At 40.4% G+C, this 19,275-nt stretch overlaps 1 protein-coding gene and 1 long non-coding RNA gene across 3 annotated transcripts; one reads left to right on the top strand and one right to left on the bottom strand.

Annotated features, from left to right (window-relative positions):
* Positions 1–1,746: 1,746 nt before the first annotated feature.
* On the bottom strand, positions 1,747–18,932 carry LOC122457935. Of its 2 annotated transcripts, none has more exons than XR_006277696.1 (3): positions 18,768–18,932; positions 9,060–9,245; positions 1,747–2,855 (listed from the first exon to the last, which is right to left on the bottom strand). It is a non-coding gene; the product is annotated as an uncharacterized LOC122457935 (long non-coding RNA). The 2 variants fall into 2 exon arrangements; XR_006277697.1 differs by having other exon boundaries at positions 1,747–2,915.
* C1H13orf42 (chromosome 1 C13orf42 homolog) lies at positions 11,260–17,438 on the top strand. The gene is made up of 3 exons (XM_038388267.2): positions 11,260–11,682; positions 15,433–15,568; positions 16,681–17,438. Exons 1-3 carry the CDS (start codon positions 11,260–11,262, stop codon positions 16,917–16,919), a joined length of 798 nt encoding a protein of 265 aa, XP_038244195.1. The 3' UTR covers positions 16,920–17,438.
* Positions 18,933–19,275: the final 343 nt, after the last annotated feature.

Here is a 19,275-nt window from a genome sequence, read left to right on the forward strand (position 1 = left end):
TGCATGTTCATTTTCATCATCTGAGTCAGATGCTACCAGCAGAAGGTTGATTTTCTTTTTGGTGGTTCAGGTTCTATAATATCCGCATCTGAATGTTGCTCTTTTAAGATGTCTGAAAGCATGCTCTACACCTCGTCCCTCTCAGATTTTGGAAGGCACTCTGATTCTTAAACCTGGAGTTGAGTGCTGTAACTATTTTTAGAAATCTCTCATTGGTATCTTCTTTGCGTTTTGTCAAATCTGCTGTGAAAGTGTTCTTAAAACGAACATGTGCTGGGTCATCATCCGAGACTGCTATAACATGAAATATGTGGCAGAATGCGGGTAAAACAGAGCCTAAGACATACAGTTCTCCCCCAAAGGAGTTCAGTCACAAATTTAATTAAAGTGTTATTTTTTAACGAGCATCATCACCCAGAAGTATGTCCTCTGGAATGGTGGCCGAAGCATGAAGGGGAATACGAATGTTTAGCATATTTGCATGTAAATAACTTGCAACGCTGGCTACAAAAGTGCCATGCGAATATCTGTTCTCACTTTCAGGTGAGCTTGTAAATAAGAAGCAGGCAGCAGCAACTCCTGTAAATGTAAACAAACTTGTTTGTCTTAGCGATTGGCTGAAAAAGAAGTAGGACTGAGTGGACTTGTAGGCTCTAAAGTTTTACATTGTTTTGTCTTTGAGAAAAGTTAAGTAACAAAAAAAATCTGCATTTGTAAGTTACACTTTCAGGATAAAGAGATTGCACTACAGAACTTGTATGAGGTTAATTGAAAAATACTATTTCTTTTGTTTATCATTTTTACAGTGCAAATATTTGTAATAAAAAATAATATAAAGTGAGCACTGTACACTTTGTATTCTGTGTTGTAATTGAAATCAATATATTTGAAAATGTGGAAAAACATCCAAAAATATTTAATAAATTTCAATTGGTATTCTATTGTTTAACAGTGCGATTAATGGCAATTAATATTTTTGAGTTAATCGCATGAGTTAACCGATTAATTGACAGCCCTATTAAATTTTTAAGCTTATAAAAACAGAGTTCAGGAGACAAATAGGAGACAAATCCAATAAAATATTATTGACCCTACAGCCCTACATCAATTTTTTAGCCTTTACACAGGTAGCAGTGCTGTCACACCACATGATACATTGCTACTATTTTTTGTAGGGAGCAAAATCAAATAATTTAATTTTACAAAATCTGCCTCCCATCCTCCTCTGTGACACTCTGTACCTCAAAGTAGCACCCTGGAACCCCATATTCACCACTGTCATATAAGTATGATATGTTTTGCACAAAGTATGCCTTGTGAGGTATCATTTTAAAAGTCTTGATCTGTTGAGCATTAATATTTGTTGGATTGTATGTGCTGTCATTATGTGTGCAGTTATGAAGAATTGCTGTATGTGTTACTGAAATACATTGTGAGACACCCACAGCCAACCTTTCAATTGCAACAAAGGACCAGCCAGACATGTGCTGATGGTCCATTAAAGGGTATCCACTCTCCCCATGGCCATCCCAGAGACTTCTCAGAGACAGCACATATGCAATGGAGACTGCTTGATCAATGGGGGCTGCCTGATCACCACTCACAGCAACGATCTTTCCAGCAAGCTGGAAGAAAATATAAAAGAGGGGAAGTGACATCATCACTTGGCCCCACTCTCTCCTCCCCCAACTCAACAGCTGGAAGAATGTCTGGAGGACAAAGATTTTGAAGTGTTAAGTTTTAAGTTTTTATCCACATTCAGTGTTCAATGGATCATGACGAGCCATGAATCTATCTCCAATGGCTATAAAGCTGTTTATTTTTAGCAGTCAGTTTCTTGGAACCTTTTTGTTTAGAAATGAAGATTGTAAACAGGTTGATCCATATACTGTACTTGAAATGCTCTTTAGAATGTCTATCTTTGCCAAATATGAGATGGCTGGGCATTTTCCATTGATTTGCTTGGTCACCCCAATACTGTTACAGAAATACTTTGTGGCTTTTCTTTAGGCTGAAGCTACAACAGAGGTGACACACAGCTATAGTGAAAGTGTAAGAGGGAAAATCATTGAGAAAAGTGAACATACTGTAATTTCCTTTATTGCTGGAGTTCTGTGTTTCATCTTGCTCCCCAACAGCAATGTCTTGCACACAGTATGGATATCATTAAAAGTATTTCAACATGCTGTTGATTATCAGCCATGGCAGTACAATGACTGGAAAAGAGCATGTGTACAACACATGCCAAACAATTGGTTTCAAGTTTTCTTGTACTCTTGCTATGCAAGGGATGCTGTTTTATGCCTGGAACTGATGTATGCTGTTTTAACAAACTTTGACAATCTTCCCATTTCTTAAAACCGTACTCAATGAATGTTCAGTTGCCAATCTGTTCTCCTGGTCTAACTGTGCTTTGAGTAGCAAAGTGACGACATGGAAAACAAACAAACAAAACCCCAACAGAGTCCATTATGGCTGAGTAGTCAATGAACGGGTACAATGAAAACCAACTCTAGCTGAAACATAGACCATTTGTAAGAGGATATAAATTCAATTTAGTCTGTATTGGTTGATCACCTTTGCACAATGAAATATCTATAGCTGCCAAGATGCTGTCATTATTCCCATCATGAGCAGTTAACAATCTGTGCCTACCACAACCTTCTGGTGATATCAGGGCACACAAGGGCTTCTTGAGGCATGCATCTGGTGGCCGTTGATGATGTATTGCCACTAAGATCATCATCCACTATGTTTTCAGTGTTGATGGCAGGACACTGTTACTTGCAGAAGCTTTTTCACAATTCCTTTTCAAGGATGGCTCTTCAGCTTTCACAGTTTTCATTTGCAGGGGCCTTTTGTTTAAAAAACGAAAAAATATTATTTTTCAATGGTGGTACAAGCTTCACTGTATGCTGCAAAGAATAAAATAAATATGAGCATAATATGTACCCCAAACCCTACAAATCATACAATATACATTATTATTATAGAACATGTTTGTTGCCTGGTTTAAAAATTTCTTCTAAGACAGGACCTGATACAGTATTTATTTTTGTTTTTCATAGGATTGCAAATACCATTAAAATTAGATGTACAAAGAATTTTCTCAAGTGGAAGTTTTGCACCACTTATTTCTAAACCAAACAATATCACTTTCAATTGACCAATACCATTCTCCACCCAATGTCCCACTTTCAATCAGCCTCACGATCCACAAATCCTCATCACACCAGAGCTTGTAGGCAATCTGCAGCTTGCCTAAGCTTAAGCAAAAGAGGCACCTTTCAGATTTTGGTGGGGGGGGGCAACTTTAACTGTGATTCCAAGGACTAATTAGGCACCTGAAAACCCTAGGGTTTTTTACAGATAACTTAGAGTGCTCCTATTAGCTAATTTCTATCTAATTCCTATATTAAAAAAAAGAGGATTTAATAAATATTAGACCCACTCAGCTCTAATACTAACATATTCTCATGTCTTGTGTCAAGTCACTTAATTAACACTGGTTGCATTTTACTGTATATTCTTTGTTACTAACTCTTGAATACAACAATTGAAACAATTGCAGAAAAATCTAGATTGCTTTCTATCACTTTTTTGCAGTTCACTAAGCTTGGAATAGATCATTTAACTTTGGAAACACACTACGAGGGAAAGGCCCTATGAATTTATACTGCACCTGCCTAGGGCTCTAGAGGTGTCACCTTACTACAAATAATATACAAGAAACTAACCTTAAACAGGAGTGGAACTGACACTTTCAAGTCACTTTCATAGTATTGCCAGTCCCAAATGTTCAAAAAACTTCAATCAGGCTCACCAAAAATCATGAGATTGGCTTTAATATCACAGGATTATGTAAAAACAACATATTTGGGGTTCTTTTTATTTGCTTTCTGCTTTTTGAGCCTTTAGGGTGCACTGGGGTCACATTTTGAAGCTTTCTCCATAGCCACAAGGACTAGAAACTCATTTTTCTTTAAGAATGAAGGCTAAAATCATCACATATTCACTTGACTCCAGGAGCTGGGGCTTTAAGGAAAACAATTATCATGAGACTCATGACAAAGCAGTGTTGCCAACTCCCATGATTTTTACTTCTGTTTAAAGGCTAGTTATTTTCCAGAAGGCTCTTAAACACAACACTACAGCAATTGAGTTGCAGTTCTCACAGGATAATATTTAAAACCAAACACCAAGAAAATTCTATATTTTAAAGTTGAGAGAAAAAAAACAGACTTCTGAGGTATATCAGGGCCACTGCAGGCAGGAAATGAAAGGAAAATGAACAGGCACAGGAGCTCTGGGCAGCTCTTCCTTTAGAAAGAAAGTTAAAGGGTCAAATCTTCAAGTCCTTAATCAACTAAAGCTTCTATTGCCATCAGTGCCTCCACTCATAAACATAAACATCACAGTGAACATGTGATAACACGTGTGGTCAATAACTAGACACTTCATACTTAAATATCTGAGCCCTCTTATCCAGAGTTACATATCTTATATGCATTGGCTCAGGGACTGGATTTTCTGGCATATTCTGAACAGTGCTGAGCACACAGATGGTGCCCAGTGAATTATGCAAATCATGACAATAATCACCAACTTTATGGACTCTGTGGATGCAGTTTCTGTTCTTTGTTTTGGAATTGGCTTGAATACAGTGGAAACCCTAAGACTTTGATGTTTAATCACATCTGATACTTATGTGACACTTTCTCATTCCTTCCTTTTCTCAAACTCAGAACAAAAAATGACTGAACAAAATGGTTTTCAGTTAAAATTGCACAGCAGCCATTGCTGTACAACCTAGCATGGGGCAAAACCTGCTCCCTCTTGGGAGTTAAGTGATTTCCTCTTATCTAACTAAAAGAAAAGGAGGACCTGGCACTAGAGACTAACAAATTTATTTGAGCATAAGCTTTCATGAGCTACAGCTCACTTCATTTTTCAGCCTTCTTATCCTCTGTGCTGCTTTCCATGCTGTCAACCATGACGTCCATTCTGGGACCATTTGCTGGAGTCTCAGAAAACTGGCCACCTTCGTTTTTCTCCCATCTATCAGAGTCCTCCTTTTTTTGCAGCAAGCAGCAGAGAGAGAAGGGCTTGTCTGTTGGATGGGGAGCTAGCCCTGAAAGACCTGGGTTCTACTCCCCCCTAGGGACTTCCTGTCTGACCACAAGCCAAGGCTTTAAGGACAGAATTTCAAAGGTTTTTAGGCACTCAAAGATGCAGCTAGATATCTAGTGGGGTTTACAAAGCACCAAACCTTCTAAGTTCATTTGAAAATCTCACTAGGTGCCTAAATACTTTTGAAAATCTGGCCTTTAATCTGTGTGTACCTCAGTGCCCCATCTGTACGATGGGGATAACGGCATTGCTCTACCTCACCAAGGGGCTGGGAGGAGAAATAGGTTAGACGTTGTGAGGCACAGCCTCAGATACCATGGTGATGGGGCCAGATAAGTACCACAGGTAGCGTGGGAACTTCTTAATACATTGCTAGCCCTTCCCTGGGTTTGACCCTTTCTTTTCACCTACGTCCCCAAATCTCCCCCTTTTCTGAATGTAACCTAAGCTCAATGCTTTGTTGTATTTTTTCTGAGTCCCCTCTCCCTGGCCCCCCTCCATAGTGGGATTCCTCTTTTACAGGCTAAACTTCCACATCCTTAATTTAATCACCAGTCCTTTCTTATCTTAATCACCCTGCCTCTATTTGTAAACAAAATACTGACTCCCTGGGGCACCTCTCCTCTGCAGAACTTACATTTCACACTAATGCTGTTCTGTAGTTAAGAGCTTTACCTGGGAGCTTGCACACCTGCTGTATGAAAATTGGCGGGGAGGGGGGCTTCTGCCCTTCCCCCCCAGTGTACCCTTGTTAAGCAAGATATCTTTACCATGGTGATGTGTCCTTCTGGCATAAGTGGTGCTTTTATTTGAATACACTAAGTGCTTCCTTATGCAGAAATATTAATTGGCGATTTAAACTTTAGAAACAATTAAATTAGTGCTTTATTACACTCAGAGCACATTACGAATAAAACACAATGAAAAACACAGCTGGTCAAAGCGTTTTAATTAGGGAAGTCTGTGATATGAACATTCTCAGTGAATGAAGAGAGCCTCACTTACTTCACATGCTGAGCTGCCACTAATATAATCAATAAAAAGTGTTCTTTTATTTTTTGCCAAGCATCTTAAGTTAGTTGCAGATGGAAATTAAGTTGACTGAAAACCGAAGATGAACTTCTTTACTGAGTGTGATACATTAGGAATCATAACCAGCCACAAAGACTGCTAAACTTTGACAAACTGTGAACCATTTATTATTATATTGGCTAAACCTCTGTGACCGATTTAGTCATCAAATCTCCACCAGAATAAAATAATTTGCCAATGACACAGTTTTAAAAAGTTACATTTCTGACTTGCCAGGCTGAGGGTGACGGAAAAACAATTGCCAGCAACTGTGAGTTGTTTGTCATTAATGCAGTCCTAAGGGAATGCTTTGTAGACTAGAGCATGCAAGCCTGTTTCCTGCCACTAATAGCCAGAAGCTTGAGCTGGTAGATTGTAGAATTAGTAGGCACAGGCTGGGAAAATCATAAAATACAAGAGCAGGAACACAAACTATACATTTTTAGATACATGTATCATTCTTAAAATTAACACATGATCTGAAGCATGGGGAGTGGGGGAGGCAAAACCCTCCCCCCCCGCATACACACACACACTCTACCCAAATGGCGCCCTGGCTCATTGAAACAGTAAAAGTCACGACAACTATCTTGTCTAAATAGCAAACATTTGGGAGTTGTTTTACCAATTTTTATTAATAAGTGATGCCTGTACCTCAGCACTCTTGCACTTGTAGAGGTTGTTCTCTTTTGTTTAATTCCAGGGGGTGACTGACTGGTTTTGTGTGTGTGTGTGTGTGTAGAACCCATAGAATCTGTCTGACAAGGGAACCTACAGGATAGTCTCTCAGTCATCTAAAACAACACCAGACTAAATGACCTTGCTGTCTATGCATGCAATTCATAGGTTGGGAGACGTGTGTTTAAATCCTGAGAGATTGTTATTTTCACCTCTATTTTTGTTCGCTGGAAAAATGTCATAAGCTGTGCTATTCTCAGCTGTGTTGGAATGTCTCATGTAACTATGTTGGGGGAGAAAAAGATTGGTTATTATCATGTGTCTATAATTTGGGCAATCTGCCTTAATTAGCATCAGAGTTCTAGTTCAATCCAAGAGTGATTAGATGCTCCTTTTTATCCGCCATTTGGCTGCAATATAAATATCAGTTGGCATTGGGATTGATAATGCCTTGTCATTTTGAGGCTGATAGCTAAACAAGGTTTGATTCCTCCTATATTATTAGATATAGCTAATATGGCTATATATCATTTGATATGTTTTAACCAACCCAATAATTAGACTGGTTTGATATTAACCCACTCTGTCTTCATTTGATTTATGTCTTTGATTTTATGTTTTTTGATTAGTTATAAATTATATACAATTGGAAGCCCATGTGGATTGATATTTCTTAACCAGACATCAGGCTCTACAGCTGCAAGAACCCTGGGGCAGATAACAGAGATAACTTTTGGCACCTTAGAGACTAACAAATTTATTAGAGCATAAGCTTTCGTGAGCTACAGCTCACTTCATCGGATGCATCCGATGAAGTGAGCTGTAGCTCACGAAAGCTTATGCTGTAATAAATTTGTTAGTCTCTAAGGTGCCACAAGTACTCCTTTTCTTTTTGCGAATACAGACTAACACGGCTGCTACTCTGAAACCAGAGATAACTTTATAAGCCACCTCCTGATGGTCCATAGAACCTGCCTCTTTCAGTCCTCCCAATAAACCAGAAACAGTGAAGAAAATCATATAGCAAAAAAGCATTTTAAAAATAAAAGCCTTGACTCAGCCAAGTGAAAGTCAAACGGCCAAATGAACAAACATGAAAGGAGAGCAGCATTGTCAAAGCTAGTAATCCTAGATGCTATTAAATATTTAGAATGATCTATTTCTCTCTAGCTCGTGCTTGGGAAGTTTAATAGCTTCCTGCAAACTTGGCACTCTCAATTAACGGGCTAACTATCCTTCAAACAAGTCTGAAGCAAAGAAACCATTCTGGAATAAGAGCTTGGGTTTTTAATTATCAACAGGATTAGATATGGCAGTTATATTCAGTGCTTATCAGCAAGGCTGGGGAAGAGGAGTATGCTCTCTGAGTGGAATTGCTATTACCTTGCTCATGAGAGCAGTCCTATTTACTTCAAATGGGACAGATTCCATATGGAAGGGGAATGTAATTTAGCTTTGAATAAATAGAGGTCTACTTAGAAAACCACCTGCAGGTGTGAATGCCTGATTCCATGCCCTTGTGGTGGGAGATAGGGGCTCAAGACCCTGCCCTCAGTGCTTAATTTGTGCCAGGGCTTGTCAGGGCTGAGCCCCAGCACCTAATTGCTTGAACTCTGGCATCTCTTTCATTACAAATTAAGCACTACCTGCCCTCATCACCACTAAATACACAAGATCTATTCATCGCCTTTAAAGAGAGCCAGAGTCTTGTCTTTTAATCTTGGAAGCATAAGAGTTATTTCAAATACAGATGTGACTCTAGAGAAAACAAATAAATATTCATGTTCCCTACATAGCATAGCTACAGTATTGAGTCATACATGACTTTTATTAGTCTCTGCTTGTTAAAATTCATTCTTGAAGCAATAGGAACCTGGTTTCTGGGGGGCACAAAATGAAACTGGCCCAGTATCTTTTTAAAATGGGGGGAGAGGGGGATTTTGGGGTCAGCATAGCACTAAAGCTGGTGATTAAAATTAAGTATATGCTTAAGATCCACTGCAGGGACTGAAGTCAATAGGACTTAAGCACATGCTTAAAGTGCTTTACTGAAGAAGAATAGTTTTCCTCATGTGCTTAAAGTTAAGCAGATGCTTAAGTGCTTTGCTAATCAGGGCATATAACATCTAATGTACTCATCATTAAACGCAGTCCTGGTTTTTGTTTAAAGTTTGATCTACCTTGCAGCGGAACTACTGGTAAATCGAAATGAGATCAATCTGCTATGGAAAGGCAGTGCTTGATCCCAAGGCTCGTCTCTGGGGAACTCCCATTGCCATCAGCAAATCACTGGACTCCAGTCCTTCCTGGAGTTCCCATAGATGTTCGAGTTACTGAAGTCAATGGAAGTCCCATGGGCAAGATGGCTACAGGAGCAGACAGAGAATGTAAATACAGGTGCTCATTACATTCACTGCAAGTAAAACCTGAAGATGCAGCAAATCAAATCCACTTTAAAGGAATATTATGACTGATCTCACTTCTTTCAGTTTGGGACAGTAGCTGCACTTTGCAACACTAGTGAGACAGATACAAAGCTCTAAACTAAGGATTCTGCTTTGTAAAAGAAAATATGTACTAGAAAAGAATCCCACAATGCTTTTTTACTATACTACTTTTATGGACCAGAAGGACTCTCTGCCTTATAGCTGGAGGCACTGGGACATATTCTCACATAGGTGACAATCTCTTTGCACAGCTCTGGGGCTCAAAGGGGCCATAAAGTTGGCTTTACCAACTCCCTGGAGGGGGGGAACACATGCAAAGCACCTCTGGAAGTATTAGGTAATATAAACTTATCTCCATGGTCCAGCTCTCCCCAGCCACTAGATCATAGTCTGCTGGGTGCAGTTTAGAGCAATCCCAAGGCTATTCTTGCTTATAATGGGAGCCAAACCAGCCCCAGAATTAACTTTATGCCACTTTTGTAGCTCCCTACCTTGAATCTGCCTTACATCCTATGCCAAACACAGCTCAACCCTGTCCAGAAGTCAGAGCCTACATGTAAATATTCTCCAAAATTATAGTATGAAATCTTCTCCCAGTGAAGCTGAGTTTATGGAGGAATGCATGAACTTGAACACATACATTTATATTATCCAATATCTCCATAGCCAATTACACAACTGTTATGGTGCCTAAATCCATATGCAAGACTTCCAGTGAGTTCAATGGGAGTTTTGCCTGAGTGTAAAGTTTAAAATCATACCCATGATTTCTGAAAATAAAATATCTTTCTCAAACACACAAGTCCTGAGCAGAATAAGTTACAAACTCAATTGTGAAAATGTAAGCCTTGAACATTCCTGTAGACTTTAGATAAAAGCTAGATCATTCTGACAATGAAAACTGGCTGCTGTCAAATTATTTCCCTTAAAGCACATTCACAATGTGGACACTATGCAAATCATAGAATAGTATGAATATGCTAATATTTACAGTATTTTTCAAACTAAATCCTGCAGCCATAAACATAGTATTCAAATCTTTGCATGTAGTATTTTTTTCTTGAACAAACATTCAAAAACCACAGATGTAATGTTTTCTCTGTGCACTAAAATCTCTGCTATTATTTTAAGATACAGGAGTATTTTAGCACAGTTTTACTTTACAGCATTTCTCACACGGTGAAGCTTTTGAATGGGGTGTAATGGATCTGGATACCTGAGTCCACTTTATTCCTAACAATGATGTGCTATCAAATAGCTGTAACCATTCCTCTGTTGCCATAGCACAGAACACAACATCCCTTCTCATAGCAGCTGAACTCCTGCCTGGAGGTGCAATGATCAAGACAATACAGGTCCTCCCTTCCTGATCAGTCAGTCCCTGTTGGTCTAAGCTTATTTGAATGATTTCTTCAGCAAACACCCATTAATGGTCTGCTAAGCCATGTCTCATTATTTCTTAACCAAGAGGATATTTTTTGGACCTTAGAAGTAGTTCAGTACCATGGTCAGCACAAAGACATCTTGAATCTATGTAACTATAAGGTGAAGTAGACAGCTAATGGATCAAGGATGTGACACCGATGGAAACAAAAGAAAGCAACAATGGAGAGGAAAATGTCTTGTCTGATCTGATGATTTGTATGGGGAGAGCAGAGGAAGGCATTTGACCTACTGTACCACGCTTTAATCAGAGAGAAAAGCAAAGCTGTTTAAGTGATGCAGATGTAACCGAAAACATTTTGTTGTGATCTTTAACAAAAAATTATATTTCAAGCAGCTGAAGGAGCAATAAACTTTTAGCCTGGTTCAAGTGAGCATCTGGCAAATCTGCCTTTCAGCTAACAAGAGACTTGGTTACTGACTAGCTAATTTTGCCTTAAAATCAAGAGGCTGAAGGAGACAAGGTACAGGGTGAAGAAAGTGGCACATTATGTTCAGAAAGATCCATTCAATCTTTCACCCCAGCTCCCATAGGAAGAGTCTGGCTGATGATATCCCTTGCTATGATGGCACAGGCTCTGCTGTAAGGCTGATCCGCAGCACCTCTATGTACACTCTTGGAGGTGAGCAGCAGAGACTCAATGAATCCTTGAAAAAATGCAAAAGTACCACCAGTATAGATTCATGTGCATACTTCCCGCAGAAAGAGGAAGACAAGGCCTGGATGTATGCCAAGACTCAACATTGCTTACAGTACTTACAGGATCTATTAGCTTTGAGAAAAAAATACCATGATAGCATCAATGACTTAAAATCCGTGAACATGACATCAGAAATTTCTCCGGTGTCAACGAAATCCTCCAAAATAGGGGAAAAGCCACTACACCCACTTCCTACCAGGCATGCCTCTAAGGTAAGGCCTATTTTATTTAAGCACAAGAAAATATTCTTGCCATGTGGTTATCTACCATTTGCCTTAACTGTGTAACATGTAGTTGCATAACCTCTGTTGGTTTTCTGTGTCAATGGTCTTTATTCAAGATCAAGTCGTCTTTTAAGTCCACTCTTATTGTGCCACCATTTGAAATAGAGAATAATTTAATGTGTACAAGCAGTCATACAATAGTGAATAAAGAGTAAATAAAGGTTGGGTAGTACCTGCTGAATTAAATTTGATTTTCTGTGTATTCTGGATGCAAACAGAAGAATTAAGGTTGAACAGGTATCAACCATAATCTGATGATTGTGCATGTTCCTTTAGGATCTAGATTTGACCTGATAACAGAACATTCTAAATGAGCAACTGACTGCTGTTGCCTCTAGGATCCTGATGGTTTATGAGACCACAGTCAATCATGTGGGGTTTTTGTTAGTTTGAGGTTATCATTTGTGTTATTATTAAGTGCCATCAATTATAGCCCTCTACCAAGAAGGGGAGGACCTGGTTATATTTAATCACTTTTAGAGGTAGGGTCCAATAACAGCCTTTTTTGGAGAACAGCTGGAGTGCTTTAGTAGATTAAAATGGTGACAGATGCCATTTTGTATCTTCCCAACTCTGCCACGGACCTTCTGTGTGATCTTGGGCAAGTGATTTCATTGTGCCTCCATTCCGCATGTGTAAAAAGGGGATAATAATACTTCCCTTCTGTTGTGAGGACAATAAACTATAAATACTTAGAAGGCACTCAGACAGTACAGTGATAGGGTCATGGAAGTACCTCAATAGGTAGAGAATCCTGTAGTGGGGGTAGATGAGAACACATAGGGCCTGTAAACACATATGTGGAGTGTGCATGAGTCAAGATTTATCTGAATGTTTTGGGGAAAATATGCATGAGAGCGAGAAAGAGTTGGGTGTGTATGACGTCTGGAAAATGAATCCATAAAATAATAATGGTGTTCCAGGCTATAACGTCAGATGGCACTTCATGGTTATCCACCTTGGTTGTTTATAGCTGTTACTGATTGGAGAGCTCAGTAATCCATTGAGATAAGTAGGAGGCTTTCTATTGAGTTTGCATCAGGCCCTGTGTGAACTGCTTTGAAATTTTCTACACAGAGTACATTCTTTTATTGAACAACCATGATTTTCACTGAGCAGCCAGGTACAATGTCATCAGCAGTACTAGTTTTGTCATCACTACGAGTTCCACTGCCTGCCACGGGGACATGGCCAGTATTAGTTCTCAATACTCCATTCGCTAGAAAGCTGCTGCTAACTAATACATTGGCAGATGCTTTAGAAACAGAAAAAAAAATTTTGCGCTTCACTGTCATTATGCTCAGAACTTTGAAGTAGTCTGTGTGAAAGGTGCTATCTCCAACCATTTTACAGAGTAAAGAATCATACAGTTGAAAAATCGAATGCAGCTTTTCCTTTCAGTCTGCAGTTTTATATCTCATGTATCTGAACTGTTTTTGTTTGCATCTGCTCAGAAATGAGGCTGATTCAGCCCGGCTTGATTCAGTTAGATACAGAGCTTCCAGCAGTGGAAAGGCTGCTTGCCAGAGTATTGTGTTCATGCAAAGTGGCCACAATCCCTTTTTTGACAGCAGAGCCACAGCTGGCCTGTGCAGGGCCCACAGTGGGTGCTAGCGGGGGAGGGGACATAGGGCTGACTCACTGCATCCCTTGGGACTCTCTATCAGCAAGGCATTGACCACACTTTGAAGTCAACCTCCCATGGCAGAAGCCCTGAAGGAGTACACTGGTTCAAACGCTGCCTACCCTCCCACAAGGACAAATTCACCTTTGGATATAGTAGCTTCTTTGAGTGCATGAGGGTGCAAATTGTGCCAGTGGGGGCTGAATGAAGCCTAAAAATTTTTGGCACCAGTGACCATATTTTCTAATGCTTTATGGGCCTGATCCAGTGCCCACTCTGATCAATGGCAGTTTTCATATGACTTCAGGGCTTTGGATCAGGACCTAGATTGGTATCATATTCGGTACTCTGATGCTCAATAAATGCCGGAGGTGAAGAAGAATTAAGATGCATCGGCAAGGGGAGATGGAGACATTTGTAAAGAGATGAAGAATCAAGGAGAGGGAAAGATCCACAATAGACACACTGAGATCTAGGAGGAGTGTGGCTGACGCTATGCGGATGGGTGCCAGTATAAGAACCTTTTCATATGGATATGTAGTCTAGGAATTTATGACACAACCTCCCTATAGTTAGTTGGGGTTGGTTCCCTTTTGATTCATGGGAGATTGACAGGCACTGGGGTCACTAACTCCATTGCCATCAGTGGTGGAATTCTGGATCTACCCTTGTGTAACAGAGCAGAATTTGGCCGAATCAACACAGTGGAAAGAAAACAGTGGCAAAGGATGCAAAACATTGACAACTACAGTAAGTACTGTAGAATAGATCTTACAGAGGGTCTACACTGACTCCTTACATTTCCTGAGTGGGTTGTTATAGTGCTCTGTATAATTGAAAATTCCTCTTTTAAAAAAGAAAGGAACTCTGGTTTAACAAACAAATACATCTCTCATTTTCAAAAGTCTGGAGTATTATGTCATCAGATTATAACTGACTCGCTCTTATGTATGATCAGCCTTGATTCCTGCTGGAGTGTTAACTCTACCAGCCTCGGGCTCATAAATGGATAATGTATGACATCAGCAGGATACACTATACAGTGAGTCATTCTCACCAACACAAGAGGGTTGGTCACTGCACCGTAACACTGGCTTTGAAGAAAGGGGTTCTGAAGGACTCCGGAAGTAATACAGAATACCACGGGTTATTAGGCTGCTTTCTAAATGGTACTTTTATTTAGTAATCACATGTTTCTTTTTAAACACAGGGATGTATTGTTTTGTACATCACTAGCTGCTTGCATTAATATTACCTTCAGTGAAAATTCATTTCTCTTTCTGTACATGATGAAGAATTAGTAGAAATGCACTCACCAAACACTAAGGAGGTTTGGATTTGAATCTGAATGGCTGTCTCTATAACAGGCTGAACCAAAGCCTGGTTACTGAATGGTATCTGACCTTTGGGTCTAGATTCAGGCTCAAACTTTGAGCCTGGGGCTCCTCCTGAGGGAAAAATAATTTGTGTCTTGGATGATATTGACAAGACGTTTTCTTTAAACTGTCTTCTAACCATTAAGGGCCAGATGTAATAGCAGTCACTACAGTCAGTAGGCGTGAAGTGGCTGCTTCCTTTTAGCACTCCTATTGATGCAAATCACCCCAAAGGGGTTAGGGAGCAAAGAAGCTAGGTCAAGCTTTATTCATCCCCTCACCAGCCTATAGAGCAGAGAACTGCATCCTTCAAAGATATCTTGGAGAGTCAGGGAGGTAGTGTGGTAGGGACACACTGCTCTCAATAGCACAGTCTGGCCTTAAACCGAGTGAGCCTCAATTCCCCATCTGTAAATTGGGGATAATGATCCTGACTTCCTGTCTAAGCGCTCTGAGATCTCTTGATGAAAAGAGCAATATAAGCACTAGGTATTTGTGGACCATTTTCTTAGCTTGGTATGAACTATGGACTAAAGATGGGCCCAAATAAAATCAAAATTTGGGCTGTTTGGATCCAGATGCAACTCCACTTTGCATGGTTCTTTTATTAAGAAGTAGTTCTATATTATTCTTAATGTACTTATTTCTTACACATCTGTTCAACAGATATCAATGGAGAAAAGTGTCCCACAGCCCAATTCAGATGTAAGAGAGGCAATAGCTTTCTTGGACTCAGTGATTGCAGATCTGGATGCAGAGAAATGGCAGAAAGTTCCTGTGACAGATCTCCCAAACGTGGATGTTGACTTTGATGGTGAAGTCTATATAGTGCATCTAAAATACTATTACTAAGGGAAAAGGGGTGGAGGCATGAAGGGAAAATATGTGGATCATAAAAATGTCACACTCCAATTTCTACAACAGGTACTCTTGTTTATAGAGCTGTTAAAAATATCAGCAGAATAGTCCTTATCTAATTTTCCTATCATTACATATCTATAGATGACTGAAATATATCTTTCTATATAGATTGATCTCTTTCCTCATTGAGAAATGGTTGGCTGATATTGGTCAACCTTACAAACCAAAAACTCACCTACAGGAACCACTGTGCAAATATTGGATATTTTGGGGGGAAGGGGCGGGTATCACTGACAATTCAGTCAATACAATTGTTTCAGGTTGATCCAAAAATGATTTTTTTAAAAAAAAATCTGATTAATTGAAAACTCAGAAAACAAGTAGTTTTTGGTTGAATGAAACATCTTGTTTGCTCTGACATGAAGTGCTTTGTTTGGATTTCAGGCTTCTCCCTCCCCCTCTCCCCAGTTTTTTAAAATAAAGCTAAAGGCAATTTTGAAACCAAAATTCATTTGGAATCAAACTAAATGCTTTGTTTTGAAGAGGTTGAAGTGAAAAATTAATTTTGGGGAAATTTGAGAGGTTCCACCCTCTTCCCCCACTACAACCATTTGCTGAAAAGGACACAAATTTGCAAAAATATAGAATATCAGAGTTGGAAGGGACCTCAGAAGGTCATCTAGTCCAACCCCCTGCTCAAAGCAGGGTCAATCCCCAATTTTTGTCCCAGATCCCTAAATAGCCCCTTCAAGATTGAACTCACAACCCCTGGGTTTAGCAGGCTAGTAGTCAAACCACTGAGCTACCCTTATCAGTCAACTGAAATTTGTTGAAAGTTTTTGTTGAAAGATCTTGCCAGCCTACCTATAAGCTAGAGATAAAGTACAGAAAATTTTAGTCAGAAAGTGAAATTCAGAAATTCCTAAAGTAGAAGCCATTATGGAAACTTCATTATGTTACTCAGCATTACTTCTAGAAACAACCTAATTAACATCCTCCTTTGACAAAGCTGAACATCTACATTCATTGGGAAGCTATTAACTAGAACTATCTTCTGTCTTTCAGTTGCTACCAGCACTCGTGAGCACAGTTTACATTCAAACTGGATTCTCCGTGCCCCTCAGAGGCACTCCCAAGATGCCTTGCAAATAGCAGAGGCAGCAAGCCAGTCTAAAAGAAACAGCCAGAGAAGAACAACTGGCTCCAGAAAGAGATTGGAAAGATATCCAATGTATTTACCCAAAGCTGTGGAAGGGGCATTCAGCACTTTAAAATTTAAACCAAAATCATGTAAGAAGGATTAGCCCCAGCTGGAAGATAGATAGCTATATGAATAGATAGAATGTGTAGCATTTACTTCTCTTGGTAAGCTCTGGCCCACCCAACACTGCAGCAGGTATATAACAGTGCATGTTAACTGAAGGTTCTTTATGCTGTTTGTATTGTGAGCCATGGCTATTCCAGGTTTGCAGTGACATTGGAGCATAGCTCATTGAGTTCACAGTGCCTAACAATACTGCTTTATCATTGGGTGCAGGGGAAGCTCCAACTTGGCAAGTGTTTTCCAGTGTTATTGGAAGCAATGATTTCAGCATTGCCTGGTGCAGTAATCTCTCTCCTGGCTCTAGTGCTACAAAGCAGTTCTATTCATCTTTGGTGAATATTTGCACCAGGAGTTCCAATTTCAGGGCAGCGAAATGGACTTTCCTCATCTTTGCAGCAGAGAATTTAGTGCGTGCCATCATCAGTCCTATGACCCGAGAGCATGCAGTGGCACCAACGAGAGGCTGTGGAGAAGGCAGCCTTGAAAGGGCCTTAAAAATAACAGCAATAAGAGCATCGGCATGAGCAGGGATGTGTTGAGACAATTCTTCCACTGTGTGCTAGAAAAGTCAAGAAGATCCTGTACTCTGCTCTCTGATGGAAACTGTTTTGTTGTGGTAGGCAGCATAGAAGCTTCCTTGCAGGTGGAGATTTGTGCAATTCTTTTCATAGGTTACAAAAAATAAAATAAAAGTTCCTCAACCATATATTTGAATATCCCAGATGCTGATCAAGCCTTACCTAGATGATGGGAATTTAAAACATTTATATGCACTCCTATAGGTGTGTAATATCTTTGAACAGTAGCATTTGTGAACAAACAGGACATGGACTACTCTCTAATCCAGGGGGGGAAATTATGAATCCTAGCACATCAGCACTAGTTTACACCCATTACCTGAACATCTATGTTCATTAAGACCTCCAGTAAACACTGGAAAAAACCCATACTATAGAGGTGCTCCTAAGAAGGTGCTTTTATCTTAGTCATGCTACATAAGCCATTTGGAATTTTTATGACATACATTATGCCTATTTCTCTAACGAATAGCAAAGTAAAACCTCATGGACTACGCTGAAGCATTCCCACCATGTTGCATGTTGCACTGGCTGTTTGGGCCAGGCACTGCCATTATGAGATCCTAGTTTTTATCTGAACCTCATCCAGGTTAAAGTTGACTTTCTTCAGAATCTGAAAGAAAAGCAAGTTAGAGAAAGTCTGTTTTGCTCCAATGTCTTTTCTTTCTGTTGGCCTTCAGTCAGTATTGATCCTTGGTGCATGGCTTATTGGACATGAAATATACCATTTTAACTGTGTCTGCAATGGGGTGCACTCACCTCTCATGAGCACCCATTGGCCAAGTGCGTGTGCCTGCACTCTCTCTCTGTCTTTGTGGTGGGTCTTTGCTGACTCAGCCCTCCAGCCAAGTCTCTCACACACAATCTGTCTGTGAGTAAAAGCACAGCAAACCCCTTCTGGGGTATAAATCCAACAGGGGCCTCTCTCAGTGCCCTCAGTAACATCTCTCTCAAGTTGTCCCTGCTCTGGTATAGAGCAACGCCCCAGGGCTCCCTCTCTGGAGGCAATGTCTTCGCCCTCTCAGGTCCTTTCTGGCCACAGCTCTCCAGCTGGCCAATGCAGTTCAGTTGCCCTTCTGGGGTGTATCAAGGTCCAGGCCACCCTCTCAGTCGCTGGTGGGGGTGCGGGGTGGTCCCAGCCCAGGGACCCTATAGATAGCAGCTGTGCCATGTCCCTTTATCTAAGCCACACTGCTGCTCTAATTCCCTGGGCCACTTCCCCATGGGTTCAGTACATGCTTCACCCTTACCTCAGGGCCTTGTCCTGGTGGAGTCCCAGCAGCCAGCCCAGAGCTTCTTCACATTCCCCCTGGGTTCTGCCAGCATTACTCTGTCCAAGGGCCTGTAGCTCCCTCAGCCAGCCCAGCACACCAGCCACACTCCTCCAACTCTAGCAAGGAACTAAACTCACTTTAGCCCTGCAGCTCTTCTACTAGCCTGTTGGTTCCTGATTGGCAGCTTGAAGGATTTCTCTACTGCCTTTTTCTGGGGTAGGGTATGGCAGCGCCTCAGGCCTCCAGCAGGGAGCCTCCGGACCTAGTTCACCCTGTCACAGTGTCCCTTGTGAATTGGGAAGGTACTTTGCACAACTCCCTGCCATTTCTATGTTCAGCATTTTTTGCTACACAAGGGACTTGGGTAAAGATCCAGAGGCAGGGACTGCTGAATTAATCAGTTTATTGCATTATAACCTTCATGAGCATCATGCATGCTGTACTGTAACATTTACTAGACAGCAAGTGTTATAGATCTGCATTT

Source organism: Dermochelys coriacea, chromosome 1 (assembly GCF_009764565.3).
Source record: "Dermochelys coriacea isolate rDerCor1 chromosome 1, rDerCor1.pri.v4, whole genome shotgun sequence".
Classification (NCBI taxonomy): Eukaryota; Metazoa; Chordata; order Testudines; family Dermochelyidae; genus Dermochelys; species Dermochelys coriacea.